Source organism: Equus asinus, chromosome 15, assembly GCF_041296235.1.
Source record: "Equus asinus isolate D_3611 breed Donkey chromosome 15, EquAss-T2T_v2, whole genome shotgun sequence".
Lineage (NCBI taxonomy): Eukaryota > Metazoa > Chordata > Mammalia > Perissodactyla > Equidae > Equus > Equus asinus.
The window spans coordinates 23,750,791-23,767,086 of NC_091804.1; the positions used below are offsets into that span (position 1 = coordinate 23,750,791).

The following is a 16,296-nucleotide window of genomic DNA, read 5'->3' on the forward strand; positions in this document are numbered from 1 at the left end:
CAGTACTCATATCTTGCTCAGGAAAGGTTTATGGAAAGGCATACCTGAGATTTGCTTATATTTTTTTAGTTGAGAACCTAATTTTGGGCAGTTTGAACTTCATCACTTTAAATTTTAGCATTTCATGTTATTCATATTTGGGGCTGTTATATTCACAGTGCCTTTTATTTTTTGAAACATCTGACTTAAGGGAAAATAGTATAGGTTTGTTTATTAATCCTGGTGGCTTTATTTTTTTCATCACTGGCCTGTTTTCCAGTTGCCTTGTCAAACTAATATATTTTATGTATTTTTAAAACATTTATTTGTGTTAATAGGTGAATATAGGTAAAAAGTATATGGCAAGTGTTCTTTGTACTATTTTTGCTCTTGTAGTTTTTCTGTAAATTTGAAATTATTTACAAATAAAAGTGTTTAAAGCGTATTTGTTTGTAAAAGTAATACATCCCCATGATTAATATTAAAAAGCATCCTAGAATAAGGAATTCCTACAACTATAATAAAAAAAGACAACTCAGTTAAAAAAATGAACAGAAGATTTGAACAGATACTTCAAAAAGAAAGATATGAGAATGGCCAATAAGCTCCTAAAAAAGTGCATCATATCTTTAGTCATCAGGAAAATGAAAATTAAAACCTCAGTGAGGTACCACAGCACTCCCCCTAGAATGGCTCGAACAAGACTGACCACACGAACTCTTGGTGAGGTGTGGAGCAGCTGGAGCTCTCATCCAGTGCTGTGGGCCATGGAAATCTTTGAAAATGTTCTGCAGTTTTTTTTTTTTTAAGTAAAGTTAAACATTTTCCATCCTATACCCAGGAATTCTACTCCTAAATATTTACCCACGAGAAATGAAAATATGTCCATAAAAAGTTGTGTACAAACATGTACACAACTTTTGTACAGAGTAGCTTTATTCATAATAGCCAAAATCTGGAAATGACCCAAATGTCCTTCAACAAGAGAATAGATAAACAAATGATCGTATATGACTACTACTCTGTAATAACAAATACTGAACTACTGATGCGTGCAACAGGGATGAATCTCATCAACATTAGACTGAGCCAAAGAAGCCAGACTCAAGAGTACGTGATTCCATTTATATGCTCTTGAAGACCAAGAACAGGCAAAACGAAGTTTTGGTGGTAGAAATCAGAACAACCGTTGTCTCATTGGGGTGGGAAGGGCAGTGTACAGTGGGGTTGACCAGGAAGGGACACAAGGGAGCTTTTAGGGGTGTTGGACATGTCCTGTATCTTTATGCATTTGTCAGAATTCATCAGATGGTAAAATCTGTGCATTTCACCCTGTGTAAATTATACCTCAATTAAAAAGATTAGGGGAAAGGACATAGGGAGTATAGATTAATCTGAGGGCATTCTCCTACATAAGCATGATACAGTTATCACACTCAGAAAGTTTAACATTAATGCACCCTTCCATCTACTTATGCCGTTCACATTCAGATATCCCAGTATTGTCCTTTATAGCATTTTTTTATGTTCAGGTTTCAGTGAAGGATCACCCATTACCTGTTAATTTTTTTCTTTTAAAGTGTCTTGATGGAAAATATCCTTGCAAAAAAATTATTGAGTCCTAGAGTATATTTTCTGTTGCTTATAATTTTCAGTAGCCCATTTCATTTTTCTCAAAATTCTAGGGTTAATGTTTGGAAAATTAATGATATCAGAGTTTATATGGAAAGATTAATGATCTTTAAAAATGCAGAATTAGCATTGCAAATCATGGTTTCATTTTTGAAAACTTTGTTTTCCTGTTTGCTTTTTACCAAAAATATATGGCTTTAGAAACTTTGGAGAGTTGGTTGAATTGCAAACAAGTGGGCAGTATTTCTGTTTGTTTAATTGATAAGATTTGTACTCAGCATTAGGTTTTCCCTAGACTCTGGGACCCAGAGGAAGAAAATTTGACTTAATTGTTGGTGAAGCATTTGGCATCCTAATTCTTCTTTTTAAATGTTATTTTGTTTATTACAAAAAACATACACATTAATTGTAAAAAATACCCCAAATCAAAAAGTAAAGTACTCATGACTCTGTTATATAAAGTTGGTGATAGCTAATACCTTAGGGAAATTTCTCTTGTTTTTTTGTCTATGTGAACATGTTCACTCAATTTTTATGTTTTAAAACAGATGATGGAATCGTACTGTGTGAATTTAAATGCTTAATTCACTTTCTGCATCATCGACATTTCTCTTATCATTAAATATTCTGCAGCTTTATTTCAAATGGCTGGCTATGACAGTGTCCCTTGATGGAAATACTGTAATTGTTTTTAGACTTTTTTATTGTAGAAATATGAAACAGTAAAATTCATAGAACACACATGTTCAGCTTAATTATTATAAAATAAGCACCCTTGTAGCTGCCACTCAGATGAAGACGTCAAACCTGGCTAACAGCCAGGAGCCCCCCATACCCCTTCCCAATCACAACTCCCTTCCTGCCTCTAACAGTAACTGCTATCTTGACCTTACGCAGGTTATTTTCTTGCTTTTTCTGTTGTTTCCCACCTGTGTTTGCATCCCCAACATTGTAGTTTAGTTTTGCCTGTTTTTGAACTTTTTACAAATGGAATCATTACATTATGCATTCTTTTGTGTCTGGATTTTTTCATTTAACATTTTGTTTTTAAGATTCATCCATATTGTTGTGAGGAACTGTAGTTCACTCATTTTTTATTGTTGTATAATATCCATTTATTGAGTGTACTACCATGTATTGATTCTCCTGACGATGGGCACTTTGGTTGTTTATAGTCCAGGTTCCCAGTGATGTTGCTGTGAACGTCTGAATGTGCCTCCTGATGTGTAGATGCATGTATTTCTTTCGGGAATCCAAACCCAGGACTGACATTGCTGGTCAAAGGATGTTTGTACCTTCAGCTGCACCAGATAATGCTGAACTATAGTCTCGAGTGGTTGGATCCATTTTCAGTGTAACTGGTCCACATCCTCATTAGCACTACGTGGTATTGTTAAACTTTAATTTTAGCCATTCTTATGGATGTGGTGATATCTCATCATGGTTTTAATTTGCATAATTTTGTCTTCTTTATTAGTTAATGAGGTTAAACACCTTTTCATGTGAATGATAACCATTTAGTTATCCTCCTTAGTGCACTGCCTAATTCATGTCTTTTGCCTATTTTTCTTTTGGGTCGCCTTTTTCTTATTGATTTATGTAGTCTAGACACAAGTTCTTTTATTGTTATATGAGTTGTAAATGTCTTCTCCAATTCTGTGGGTAGCGTGCCCGTTTTACTCCATTGATAGTGTCTTTCTGAACAGAGGATCTTAATTTTAATGTTCAATTGATTAATTTTCTCCTTTTTAAGGATTAATGCTTTTCATGTCCTATGTAAGTCTTAGAAATAGAAGTGTTGGGTTAAAAGGTGTATACATGTTTTAGATTTTGGCTTGTAGTTTACTTTCCCACTGGCAGTGAATGAACCTTTTGATACCATTTTCACTCACACTGACAGTGTATGCATAATTTTCCCACACTCTTACCACAACTGGTGTTTTGGGGTCAGTTTTGCCAATGTAATAGACCTCCTCTATTAATTTATGAGTATTTTATCTTTGTTGGCCTGTGCAATTCAGAGAATGTTTGTTGCATCATTCCAAGAATGTGGCAGTGAATAAGTGTAAGGGCAAGATTAATACTAAAAATATTCTTTAGCTTTTGATTCTGAGTAGAATTTATGGCCAGTAGGCAAAAGAGATAAAGATAAAAAACCATTTTCTTTTTTATTAAAGTCAGCATGATTTCAGCTTATATTAGTGAAAATAAATTGATAAAGACAATATAGTGGGTCAAAGGATGAGTTAGAACTTTGTGGATTTCCATTATAAGTTTCTGGTATGTTTCTAACAAGTAGAATCATGATTTACTTGCTCTTCTTCACATGCTTCTATTCTAAGAAGATGTCCTCACCCCAGCTTATCCCTGCTCCTTCTCTCTCCAACCCCTAATTCATTTCATTCTCCCCCTAGTTTTGGGGTGTGAGGTAGCTCCTGTTTCTCTTGGGGATGGGTGGAGTTTAGTTTTGAGACACTACAGCAGATCCTGTTGGAAAGACTGTTTGTTAGGAGATGGATTTTAGAGACGGGCTCTCCTCTTCACTTCAGCCTTTTTTCTACTGTCTCACTTTAGATCTTCATTAGTTTCGTTGGACTTCTATCACAGTCTAACTTTTCTTCCTGCCTCCAGACTTCCCGTGGTTAACAGAATGAAATTCCTATAACTCAAATCATTCCCTTGATTAGTATCCTTCAGAGACTCCCAATCAATCAACATCCCAATCCCTCAGCACAGTGTCGTGATCGTCATCTGCCCTCTTGCTCTCTCTGGAGCCTGCTTTTATATCCAGTTCCCCATATGCCTACTGAAAATCCACGGTTTCCTTGAGCTTGGAATGTTCTTTCATATTTGCTCATCGCATTATCTAGTACTCCCTCCTGTCTCCCCACTGCAACCCGTCTGCCTGCTAGCTAACTTCTTTTAAAACTCAGCTCAGGCAACACATCTCCTTGGAAACGTTACCTCCGTGATCCTTATGTACTTTGTGTACCTCCATGCTCTCTTTCCTCCAACTCAATGAGTTAGATGCCCTGTCTTCCAGGCTGCCACAGCGCGTTGTCTTTTTTGTACTGTGATAGGTTTGATTTTCTCCCTTACTCAGTTGAGCTCCTTGAGGGCAGGGCCCTGATTTCCCCTCATTATACCCCACCGCCACCCCAGGAGCTAGCATGCTGTAACTTATAGGAGGCACCCCATAAATGTTTAATGACTGATTGAAAGCAAAATTATATCTAACTTTCTGGATGTATGTATGAAAAGAACTTACTGAGAAAGAGGTCAGTTAGAGAGGGATAGGAACTTACCAGTATTTCAAATCCTTCTTCTTCAAAAGCAGTACACATTGAGGAATGACTGCTGTGCTGATAGGATTTGTAGGGTTTTACTCACATGAGTTGTGCCTTGCTGTCACAGAAGGATGCCCTGCAGTGGTCTCGTAATCCGGCTGCAGCGGAGGGGGAGGAGCCCGAGGACACAGCTGATGTGGAGAGCTGTGGGTCTAATGAAGCCAGCACTGTGAGTGGTGAAAATGACGGTAAGTACCTTAACAAGATGAGCGAAGAGCCACAGGCAGTTGCTAGGGACTAACCTTTATTTCCATCTCTTCCAGTTTCTCTTGATGAAACATCTTCAAATGCATCCTGTTCTACAGAATCTCAGAGTCGGCCTCTTTCCAATCCCAGGGACAGCTACAGAGCTTCCTCACAGGTAGAGAGGAGAGTTGGTTACTAGGCTGGGGGATAAGTGAGGCCAGGCACAAGACAGGACTCTTCCTTCTGCAGTTAACTCTGAGCGTGTTGGAAGAGTGAAGAAAATCAGTTTGGTGTCCTCCTGTTAGTACCTTTTAAAAGTGGGCCCTGGGAAAGGTGGGTAGTAGATGTGAGAGCACAGTGATTTGTTTTTTCTTCTTACCACGCTGGATAATTTTGTTCATTCTTACTTGATAAACATGGCAACATCCAGGGAGAAGTAGAGCGTAGTGCAGAGTCGGGAGAGCACGAGCTTGGGAGTCAGCAGTGTGAATTAGGGCCCTGCCACTCACCAGCATTAGACTTGGGCTAATTCCTTATCTGTAAAATGGGGATATCAGTGCGTTCTTTTCAGCTCGGGGTGATGCTTGGCGCAGTGGCCAGCACCTGGCTCAGTAACATTAGTCAGTGCTGCTATCGGCATTACCTGCCCGTGCCGATACAAACTGTTTTTACAAGACAGTGGGTGGAGACATGGTCGAGAGGGACTGCTCTTGTGGCCCTGCAGGTGACTCAGGCTCTTTTTGTATTCCCTCTGGGAATATAGACTAACAAGCAAAAGAAAAAGACCGGGGTGATGCTGCCTCGAGTTGTGCTGACTCCTCTGAAGGTAAACGGGGCCCACGTGGAATCTGCATCAGGTATGTGTAAACTCTCGGTCGTGATGCTCCTTCCTCAGGTCCTGGGCCTGCCTCCCTCTGGCAGCAGTTTCTGACCTAGGTAGTGTGATGCCAGTAGAGGCAGGCAACCCTCGTCTGGCAGGCAGCACGCTGTGGTGGTGTCTGCCCTAGGTTCCAGTGCTGGGCTCTGCTGGACGCCCTCCCCTTTGCCTCACAGGACGGTTGTGAGGGTCCGAGGAAGGAGTGTGCAGGTGCTTTGTAAAACGTGCAGTGCTATACAAGCTAAGATGGCGGTTTGGCATTCTTACGTGGTATTTTAAAGCCAGACCATGAGGTCGTGATCTCTCACAGCCCAAGGCTGGGCCGTGGAAGCGCCCGGTATTGCTGGCAGCGTCTCAGGGAGAGCTGGGAGAAGTAAGCTTGCTGAGAGCCGTGGGCGCGGCGGGTGATACTTTTGACCAGTGGAATGCTGTGCCTTCAGGGTTCTCGGGCCGCCACGCCGATGGCGAGAGCGGCAGCCTGTCCAGCAGCAGCAGCGGCTCTCTGGCCCTGGGCAGCGCTGCTATTCGTGGCCAGGCCGAGGTCGCCCGGGACCCTGCCCCGCTCCTGAGAGGCTTCCGGAAGCCGGCCACAGGTGAGTGGCTTGGCACTCATTTCTCTGCCTGTAAAGGGGGCCCTGCAGGCCTAGTGAGAAGCTGATGTCTTCTGCTCCACTTCCTTTACCAGTTTATTTTTACTTCTTGGGTGGCCCTCTATTTTTGATTTGCCTTTACCTTGTATTTTGGTTATTTCACATGTGGATCTTCTCTGCTAGACTTGAGAGAACTTTTGGGCAGAGATGGTGCTCCTTATATGTCCCTATAAGGGCCTAGCCTGTACCTGCCTTTGTACTGCATAGTAAGTGTTCCGAGGAGGTGAAAATTACTTCTGAGCTTCTCAGTGAAGAATTCCAGCATCCAAAGTTTTCTTTCTTTGGTAGCATCCTGCCATGTTTGTTCTCAGCATCTGTAGTCTCTGTCAGATGCCTGGTCAGGATGTTGAGTGGAAGCCTGTGTTGAATGTGGGGGATGCAAACAAATTCAGTAGTGTGCACTTGCCACCCCCGGCTGGGCTACTTGCCAGGCTAGTATGCTGTTTGTTATTTTAGGGTTTATTTCTCAAAGCCCACATGCTGGTTATTTGTAGATGGACCACATGAAACCATTAAGAAGACTGGCTTTGGCTTCTGAAAATTAGAATAAACCATTGCCAGGTGGGAACTAGGTTTGCTGTCTTGCTGCTTTTCTAATCCATCGGCAGTGCTCGATCGAAGGTCTCACGGGTCTGTATTCCTAGTGATGTAAAGGAACATTTGCAGAGGCTTCTGTGAGAGGTATTGATGTTTCAGTGGGCTTGACACAACCCTTAGTACCTTTCTGCGTGGAGATGATACCTCTTCAGCCTGTTCACAGAAGGCTTCTGCGATTCTCCTATAGCACACTAACTAGCTTCGCTTTTAGACAACTTTCATCATTTCTCCAGTTGGCTTTGTGGAGCCTGTCCTCCGGCTTCGGAGGGAAGCTCAGAGTCTGACCCTGCGTTTTCTGTGGGAAGAGTGTCCTCTTCAGGCTGTGACACAGCATGGTACAGAGTCTTCTCAGAGAGGGTGCAAGCCCAAGTGTTCTTTTAGGTTTGGTGCCAATGGCAGTAACCTGGGAAGAATAATTGTAATGTCTAGGTGAGGGTGGACTGTGCCATTGAGCAGATTGTGTGCAGTGAAGTTCTGGGTAGCTTGGGTGCTGCCACCAAAGTTTTTCTCTCAGTTAGCATTTGCCTTTTTGTGTTAGGAAGCTGGAAATAGACCTTGCTTCTTCCTGCTTCAAAAATCACAGGTCAAATGAAGCGCAACAGAGGGGAAGAGATAGATTTTGAGACGCCTGGGTCCATTCTCGTCAACACCAACCTCCGGGCTCTGATAAACTCTCGGACCTTCCACGCCCTGCCGTCCCACTTCCAGCAGCAGCTCCTCTTCCTCCTGCCTGAAGTGGACAGACAGGTACAGATGGGGAAGCTCCTCTGTGCTTCTCTCTGGGCACGCTTCTGTTCTCTTTCTAAGTTTCTTCCTTGGCTTTTTGCCTTGATCCTTCCAGGTTGGGACAGATGGCCTTTTGCGTCTCAGCAGCAGTGCACTGAATAACGAGTTTTTCACCCATGCGGCTCAGAGCTGGCGGGAACGCCTGGCTGATGGTAAGTAGACATTCTCATCTCAGATAGCTTGAGAGGTGCCTGCCATGTGTGGTGTCTCTCGTCTCCTGGGTTGTAAAACCCAAACACATTTTTCACCAATCACTTTCTGTTTTTTAAGGCATGTTTAGTATAAGGCAGACTTTCCTCACAGTAGTAATGAATGTGCTGGGTGTTAGTGTGCCCTGTAGCTCTGAGGAAGGTACAGAGCATAGGGGCTTGCCTTGTTTTGTGTGTATTTATCCATCCGAACGCCTCTTCATCATAAACACTGGAAACTCCTGTTCTTCCCAGGAATCATGGCATTGTCTGCATGAGTGGAGGAGAGTGTGCCGTGGCATTGACCTACACGTTAAGTTCCACAAGATGCTCTGTCTTTGCTTGTTGGCTTCTCTCAATTTAATTTTTTGGGGAAGCTACATGGGGAGTGTATTTGGAGGTCCCCAAGACCCCCTCCAGGTTCAGCGATTCACTGGGACAAGTCACAAGACTCAGTAAATAGTCATACTCATGGCTATGATATATTACATCGGAAGAATACAAAACAAAATCAGCAAAGGGAAAGACACCTGGAGTGAAGTCCAGGGAGACCAGGAGCAAGCTTCTGAGGCCCTCTCCCAGTGGAGTCACCCAGGATGCTCTCAGTTCCCCCAGCAACGGCTTGTGACAACACACGTGAAATGCAGTCTCCCGAGGAAGCTCGTTGTAGACGTGGTGCCCAGGGTTTTTTCTGGGAGCTGGTCGTGTAGGAAGACTCTGCCTGGCACATACCCAAATTCCAGAGTCCCCAAAGAAAAGCAGGTGCTCAGCGTAAACCATCTTGTTTGCGTAAGCAGTTTAGGCGCAGTGAGCCATTCCTATCAGTTAGGGGGTTGGAAACCCTCCCAAATCCAAGTTCCCAGATGTCAGCCAAGGGCCAGCCTTGGAAGCAGGCCTTTCTAAGGATCAGCAGGCAGCCTGCTATGTTAACTTTTTTCTGCATGGGGAGTAAGAACGGTTCTTTTGTTTGTTTTGCTTTTTTTCTTTTTCCTGCCTTTTCTCCCCAAATCCCCCCAGTACATAGTTGTATATTTTAGTTGTGGGTCCTTCTGGTTGTGGCATGTGGGACGCTGCTTCTGATGAGCGGTACCATGTCCGTGCCCAGGATCTGAACCGCCGAAACCCTGGGCCGCCGAAGCAGAGCGCACGAACTTAACCACTCGGCCACGGGGCCGGGCCCCTGTTTTGCTTTTTGATCAGTGTGATGCTTGCTGTTGAATGACTGATTACCCTAGGGAGGAGTACGTTGCCCTTATAATAGATGTGTTAGTTCTGTCCTGAGTAAGTGCATGATGTGAGCGATCCTCTGGAGGAGATAGGAGCCAGCTTGAAGAGGATGGTGAGGGTTAAAAAACAGTCTCCAAGATCACTGAAGTCACATGTATTTTGAAAACTCCTGACATGGTAGCACTGCAGATTTGGCTTTCCCTAATATGGACATTAATATCCCGAATGCACACACTTGAAAAGTTTTATTTCTCTCTAGGCGAATTCACTCATGAGATGCAAGTCAGGATACGACAGGAAATGGAGAAGGAAAAGAAGGTGGAACAATGGAAAGAAAAGTTCTTTGAAGACTACTATGGACAGAAGTAAGGCACTTGGTGCTGTGACTCCTGGTCTGGGCTTTTGGGGGTGAATAGAAGCAGACGTTCTCAAAGTCATGCGCACTAATACGTTGGGTGAGAATGTGGAGTTTGCAGTGACTCGGCTCGTTTAGCTTAGTGCCATTCATAGGGCAGCTAATGTGGGTTGTTCTATGGTCCCTGTTATGCAACATGCAGATTTATTTTGTTCTGAGATATCTAATATCTGGGTGTGTATTTATTATTCAAAAAAATGAGACCGACATGCTCTCTGCCCTGTAACTGATGGTGTGAGTTTGGTTTGCAGATTGGGTTTGACCAAAGAAGAGTCGTTGCAGCAGAATGTGGGCCAGGAGGAGGCTGAAATCAAGAGTGACTTGCATGTCCCAGGAGAATCAGCACGGGCACAGCGTGGTCCAGCCACTCGGCAGCGAGATGGGCATTTCAAGAAACGCTCTCGGCCAGATCTCCGAACCAGAGCCAGAAGGAATCTGTACAAAAAACAGGAGCCAGAACAAGCAGGGATTGCTAAAGACACACAGTCTGTGGCACCAGACACGCCCCTCTTCAAGGACGGGGAGGCGAAGACCGACTCAGCAGGGGTGGGCAGTCCCCAGAGGCCAGGCACATCTACAGCATCAAACCCAGAGAGTCCCGAATTCCCAGCGGAACCTGTGGCTTCTCGGATCCAGACCAATCCAGATGACCTGGCACGTGCCTCTGCATCTCTAGACAGAATTCCCAGCTTGCCTCAGGAGACTGTGGACCAGGAACCCAAGGATCAGAAGAGGAAATCCTTTGAGCAGGCAGCCTCTGCATCCTTTCCCGAAAAGAAGCCCCGGCTTGAAGATCGTCAGTCCTTTCGTAACACAATTGAAAGTGTTCACACCGAAAAGCCACAGCCCACCAAAGAGGAGCCCAAAGTCCCGCCCATCCGGGTAGGACACTGTTTGATCCCTGGCTGCCCTGGGGCCAGGTTCCTTGTGAGGGTCAGGAGATTTGTGGAGAGGCTCGCAGGACAGAAGGCCCTGGGCCCTTGTGTTAATTGTGTGGGAGTGCAGAGCCTTCCTCAAGAGAGCCGTTCTTGAGACGGACTTGACGATCAGGGGATGAAGTTCTGTTCTTCCTCACTTGTTTTGTTCACTCTGTTGAAATTATCTCTAGAGGTCAAAATCCTTTGGGATTTTTAAATCTTTTATTAGGTGGTGTTAGATTCTTTGTGTAGTGACTAACACAGTCCCACCCGAAATTAAATTTAGAAATGTGGCGTGGAACAGCCCTTGAGCAGAATCTTAGAGTGATGTGGTGCCGTGGACAGCCATTTTACTGTGATTATTTCATTTTTAAAGAAAATGATTTGATTCTCTAGGCCATAACCCCTAAGCTACTAGAGTCCCAATTTAGCTTTTCAGTTCCTAGGTCAGGTCACCCAGTCAATTAAAACTGTTTTCTGATTCTTCTCTTGCAGATTCAACTTTCACGTATCAAACCACCCTGGGTGGTTAAAGGTCAGCCCACTTACCAGATATGCCCCCGCATCGTCCCCATCACGGAGTCCTCCTGCCGGGGCTGGACTGGCGCCAGGACCCTCGCAGACATTAAAGCCCGTGCTCTGCAGGTCCGAGGGGCGAGAGGCCACCACTGCCATCGAGAGGAGGCTGCCACTGCCATCGGAGGGGGGGGTGGCCCGGGTGGAGGTGGCGGCGGGGCCACCGATGAGGGAGGTGGCAGAGGCAGCAGCAGTGGTGATGGTGGTGAGGCCTGTGGCCACCCTAAGTCCAGAGGAGCCCCAAGCACTCCTGGAGAGTGTGCGTCAGATCTACAGCGAGCACAACTACTGCCGCCTTGTCCTCTGAACGGGGAGCATACCCAGGCTGGAACTGCCGTATCCAGAGCCAGGAGAGAGGACCTGGCTTCTCTCAAAAAGGAGGAGAGCTGCACACTACAGAGGGTTCCAGATGTCCTCACAAGTGTGCTGGAAGATGCCTCCCAGCTCCCCGTTGCTCCCACTGGGGACCAGCCATGCCAGGCTTTACCCCCACTATCCTCCAAAACTCCAGCACCTGAGAGATTAGTTGAGCAACCTGCGTTGCCTCTGGATGTTAGAACTGAATGTGAGTCTGGTACCACGTCCTGTAAAAGGAATAATGAGGAGCGAGGACCCACTGTTCCCCCAGAGAATGGTCCTATTCAGTCTCTAGCGAGGGATGTTGTATTAGAAGAAGGAACTGGCCAGGTTTTAGACAGTAATCCCACCATGAAGGATCCTGTGAATATGACCCCCAGTTCCACCCCTGAATCGTCATTGGCTGGTTGCCTGCAGGACAGACAATTTGATGACGAATTAGGACTTGGTGACTCATGCCTACCCGTGAGGGAAAGTGCTACTAGACAAGAAAACTTGAAAAGCGAGGCTCCTGCCTCCGATGGTGCTGCCCCTTGGAGGCCTAGCCTGTCAAACGACGAGGCGGCGGGACAGCCTGGACTCAGCTCCAGAGGAAACATCCCAGCTGTTGAGCCCCACGCGGGAGAAGAGTGGGGGAATGCTGCTCCCCTCCTTCCTGCGTCGCCTGAGGAGTTGACAGCTGAGGGGGCTCTAGATCTCCCTGCCGACTTTCCTTCACTCTGGACGGTGCTGTCTCGAGGGGGCATCGACAGCACTGGCAGCGTCTGCAAACAGGTGGAAGTTGAAAAGCTGAAAATCAATGGAGACTCTGAAGCACTGAGTCCTCACAGCGAGTCCACAGACACAGCCTCTGACTTTGAAGGCCTTCTCTCTGAGGACAGCAGTGAGGCCGACACTAGTGAAGCCACAGTGATGAAGAGATCCTTGGTGGTGGACAAGGATGAGAAACACGGTTGGGACTGCTCTGCCTCACTCTCCAAGGTGGATGGTGACCCGAATCTGGTTACAAGGACAGAAGGGATGGTTGCTTCTCAGAGTTGGGTGTCTCGCGTCTGTGCAGTCCCCCCAAAGATCCCAGACTCCCTGCTGCTAGCCAGTACCGAGTACCAGCCACGGCCTGTGTCACTGGGCAGGCCTGAGTCCTCAGTTGAGGTCACCAACCCACTCGTGATGAAGTTGCTGCAGGGCAGCTTGCCCCTAGAGAAGGTTCTTCCTCCAGCTCTCGGTGGCAGCAGACCCGAACCCCCACGACTCCCACTTACGAAAGAGCAGAGCTACAGTGGCTCCTTGGGGATGGGACCTTTGCAAGATCCTGGGAAAAGCAGTTGCGTGGTTGGCAGGAGCAGCCCCAGTTCTTTAAGAGCTTTGAAGGAGCCGCTCCTGCCTGAGAGCCGTGAAGCAAGCACTGGTCTTGCCAGGCTGGAGCCCGCGCAGGCTCCTGGAGCACCCCAAAAGATTTCCAAGACAGTCCCAAGTTTAGACTCCCTGTGTCCAGTGACAAATCCAACAGCTGCCTCTGGGAGAGTGGAAGTAGAGTCCAAAGAGCGCTTCTCTCCCTGTAGTTTCGAAGATCAGAAGGAAGCCGGTGACCTGCCCCAGTGCGGTAATTCAAGTACCGCCCCAGGCAAAAGTCCAGGAAATCTCACTACCTCGGGAGCCCCTTTCTCATCTCCAAATGTGATCTCCTTGGGTCCGGACCAGACAGGCCGGGCCCTGGGTGATCAGAACAGTGCTGGAGGCCAAGGGAAGAAGCTCTTCGGCTCTGGGAATGGGGCTGCAGTGCCTCAGTGCCCCAGGCCTGTGGAACCAACGGCACTGCCAACCGATGCCCCTCCCGGTTTTCCTAGTAGGAAGTTGGGGCCAAGCAAAAACTCCGTGTCTGGTGGGGTACAGACGGCCAGGGAAGACTGGGTTCCGAAGCCACCGCTGGCCTCTGTTGGCAGCGTCAAGAGCGAGAAGACTTTTGGGGGGAGCCCTCTCAAGGCGAATGCAGAGAACAGAAATGCAGCTGGGCCTGGTACTCGAGAGCTGGTGGATCACTTGCAAGGGATGCCCTTTGTCCTTGACCTGCCCTTCTGGAAATTACCCCGAGAGCCTGGGAAAGGGCTCAGTCAGCCTCTGGAGCCTTCTTCCATCCCCTCCCAACTCAACATCAAACAGGCATTTTATGGAAAGCTTTCCAAACTCCAGCTAAGCTCCACCAGCTTTAATTATCCCTCCAGCTCCCCCGCCTTTCCCAGAGGCCTTGCTGGAAGTGTGGTGCAGCTGAGCCACAAAGCAAACTTTGGTGCGAGCCACAGTGCATCACTCTCCTTACAAATGTTCACCGACAGCAGCACGGTGGAAAGCATCTCGCTCCAGTGTGCGTGCAGCCTGAAAGCCATGATCATGTGCCAGGGCTGTGGTGCATTCTGTCACGATGACTGTATTGGACCCTCAAAGCTCTGTGTATTGTGCCTTGTGGTGAGATAATAAATTATGGCCATGGGAAAAGTTGTATATTTAGTGTGTGTATTTTGATAATGATTGACCTTAAATCTGTATACAGAATATCGTTGATATAACAGACTGTCTCTCTAGGCGGGAGCACTCTTGCTTCTCCTTAAAATTCATAGTGCTAAAGCCCCTCTGTCACTTACTCACCCTTCTGGTCTCGCTGGAAGGGTTTTCTGCAGGGCAACTTGTTGGGCTGCCCAAGGCCGGCCGGCCAGCCCGAGCTCTCAGACAGACAGTCTGGTGTGGCGTGGTGGGGAGCCTGCCTGACACCCAGAGGGACTTGAAACTGAAGAAGGTTGTGTTCTCTACCAAGGGAACTAACCTACCTGAACTGAGTAGAAATGTCAGTCTTCCACTGGCCCCCTGGTGCCCTCCCTGCCATCTTTCCTTCTACTCTGTCTGGAGAGTTGATGGGGAAGAAGCCAGCCAAGGTTAAAGTTACTCCCAGCAGTGCCCACCAGGGGGCTCAAGCACCTGCTGACCTCAGGGTCACAGTTCAGTCATTTGCCAGTTGACGGAGCCAGTTTGACCTTTGGTTCTGTTGCTGAAGCAAATTTGGGACTCCTGTCTCGGTACAGTCTGCTGGCCCACAGGAGCTTTTGGAACCGTGGATAGATCTGCTTGGACAATGGGGTCGGGCATAGGGTCGTCCTTCCTCTTAAAATGCTATCTGTAGACCTTATAAGTCAGATGTCCAGACGTTTGGCAGGTGAATTCTTCTGCTTGACACACTCTCCATCACTTTGGACTCTATGGGAGTGGGCATCTCCCTGTGTACGCACCTGTGTATGTGAAAGTCATTTTACATTTCAAAGCAGTGTGTGTTTCTTATTTTTATATTTTTAACTCTATCCTTGGATGTATAAAGTGAACTTTTTGGCTTCTGTAAGTATGCTCTATGCACCTCTAATGTTTTATCATGTATTTATATGTTGTACACAGTACTCGCCAATTCTGTAAATGGATGTATTGTACAGAGAACATGAGCGTCTCTTATTTTATGTCCTCGGCATCATTGCATTAAAGTGGTGTGATTGACTTCTCTCCACCTGTGTCAGAGCCACTGCGTGTCTCCACTCGACATGAGGGTGGAACGATTGACTTGTGATCTGCCAGGTTGGCCCGGTGCCCTGTCACGGGACACCTGGTGGACCTGCTGCAGCCCGCAGAGCCACATTCAGCCCGCCCGCACGCTTCTGAGCAAATGCGTCTTGCTCGTCACATCTCTCCTCCTCCAACCTCCACTGGCTGCTCACTGTCATATGTGACAAATCACCACCACCAGTGTTAAGTGCTTCTGGATTCAACGGTGAGTGCCCTGGGCAGCCCCTAGGTGGCCCTTCCAGACCTGGCTCCAGGGTCACCGCTTGTCAGCAATACCTGGGACCATGCTTTCCTGGCGCCATAGGGCTCCTTTTGACATACCTTTGACAGCAGGCTGGAGAAGAAACAGCCATGCCTGCTTCCTGCCTCTCTCCCAACACATTTCCAGCAAATCGCTGTCTCCACGGTTGTCTTCCCTCACCCTGCTTCCTGCCTCGACCGTTGCAGTTGAGTCCTCCCTGTTTAGTTAGATCTCCCTGTGTGAGTGCTTCTGTATGAAGTATAAAGTTAATATGACTTCAGCAAGTCTGATATCATCTGAAAGGCCTTCTTTCCCCCCCATTTCATCCAGTGTGGCGTTTCTGTCACCTGAAGCATGCGTGAGAAGTTGGCAATGATGTGGTGATTTAAGTGTGGTATTGGCCGAGTCCAAGTTGTCAACTTTCAGAGTCTGTTTACCAAAGACGGGGAGCAGAGGCCCAAGCCTGTTTGATCCTCTTCTTCCTTCTGCTGTGACCTTTGTGGCCACTCTAGGGCACAGTTTGAAACTGGTCTGGTCCGTGGGGCTGCCAGGGAAAGCACTGCTCTTGTATGTCTCTTGTGGTATTGGAAAAATAAATCTGTACAACCTGCACTTGTGGTCTCAGTCATCTTCTGTGGCCGCCCCGCTGGGGTGGGAAGGCAGGTCAAGTTGGTGGGCAGAAGCTGCGCTGAAGGAGCAGTGCCAGCTCATTTCACGTCGC

The 16,296-nt window shown here is 46.9% G+C and overlaps 1 protein-coding gene across 6 annotated transcripts in view; it reads left to right on the top strand.

Annotated features, from left to right (window-relative positions):
• The window catches only part of ASXL1 (ASXL transcriptional regulator 1), an 84,431-nt gene extending 69,157 nt beyond the window's left edge, over nucleotides 1-15,274 (top strand). For 5 of the 6 annotated variants that reach the window (XM_070485734.1, XM_044748452.2, XM_044748454.2 and 2 more), the window contains 9 exons: nucleotides 5,026-5,146; nucleotides 5,222-5,319; nucleotides 5,908-6,001; nucleotides 6,462-6,614; nucleotides 7,852-8,015; nucleotides 8,110-8,206; nucleotides 9,729-9,834; nucleotides 10,136-10,766; nucleotides 11,297-15,274. In XM_070485734.1, the coding sequence (XP_070341835.1) occupies nucleotides 5,026-5,146; nucleotides 5,222-5,319; nucleotides 5,908-6,001; nucleotides 6,462-6,614; nucleotides 7,852-8,015; nucleotides 8,110-8,206; nucleotides 9,729-9,834; nucleotides 10,136-10,766; nucleotides 11,297-14,206 (4,374 nt within the window). In that variant the 3' untranslated portion in view covers nucleotides 14,207-15,274. The remainder of the gene's footprint in view (nucleotides 1-5,025; nucleotides 5,147-5,221; nucleotides 5,320-5,907; nucleotides 6,002-6,461; nucleotides 6,615-7,851; nucleotides 8,016-8,109; nucleotides 8,207-9,728; nucleotides 9,835-10,135; nucleotides 10,767-11,296) is intronic. The other variant, XM_070485735.1, reaches the window with a different exon arrangement.
• Nucleotides 15,275-16,296: the final 1,022 nt, after the last annotated feature.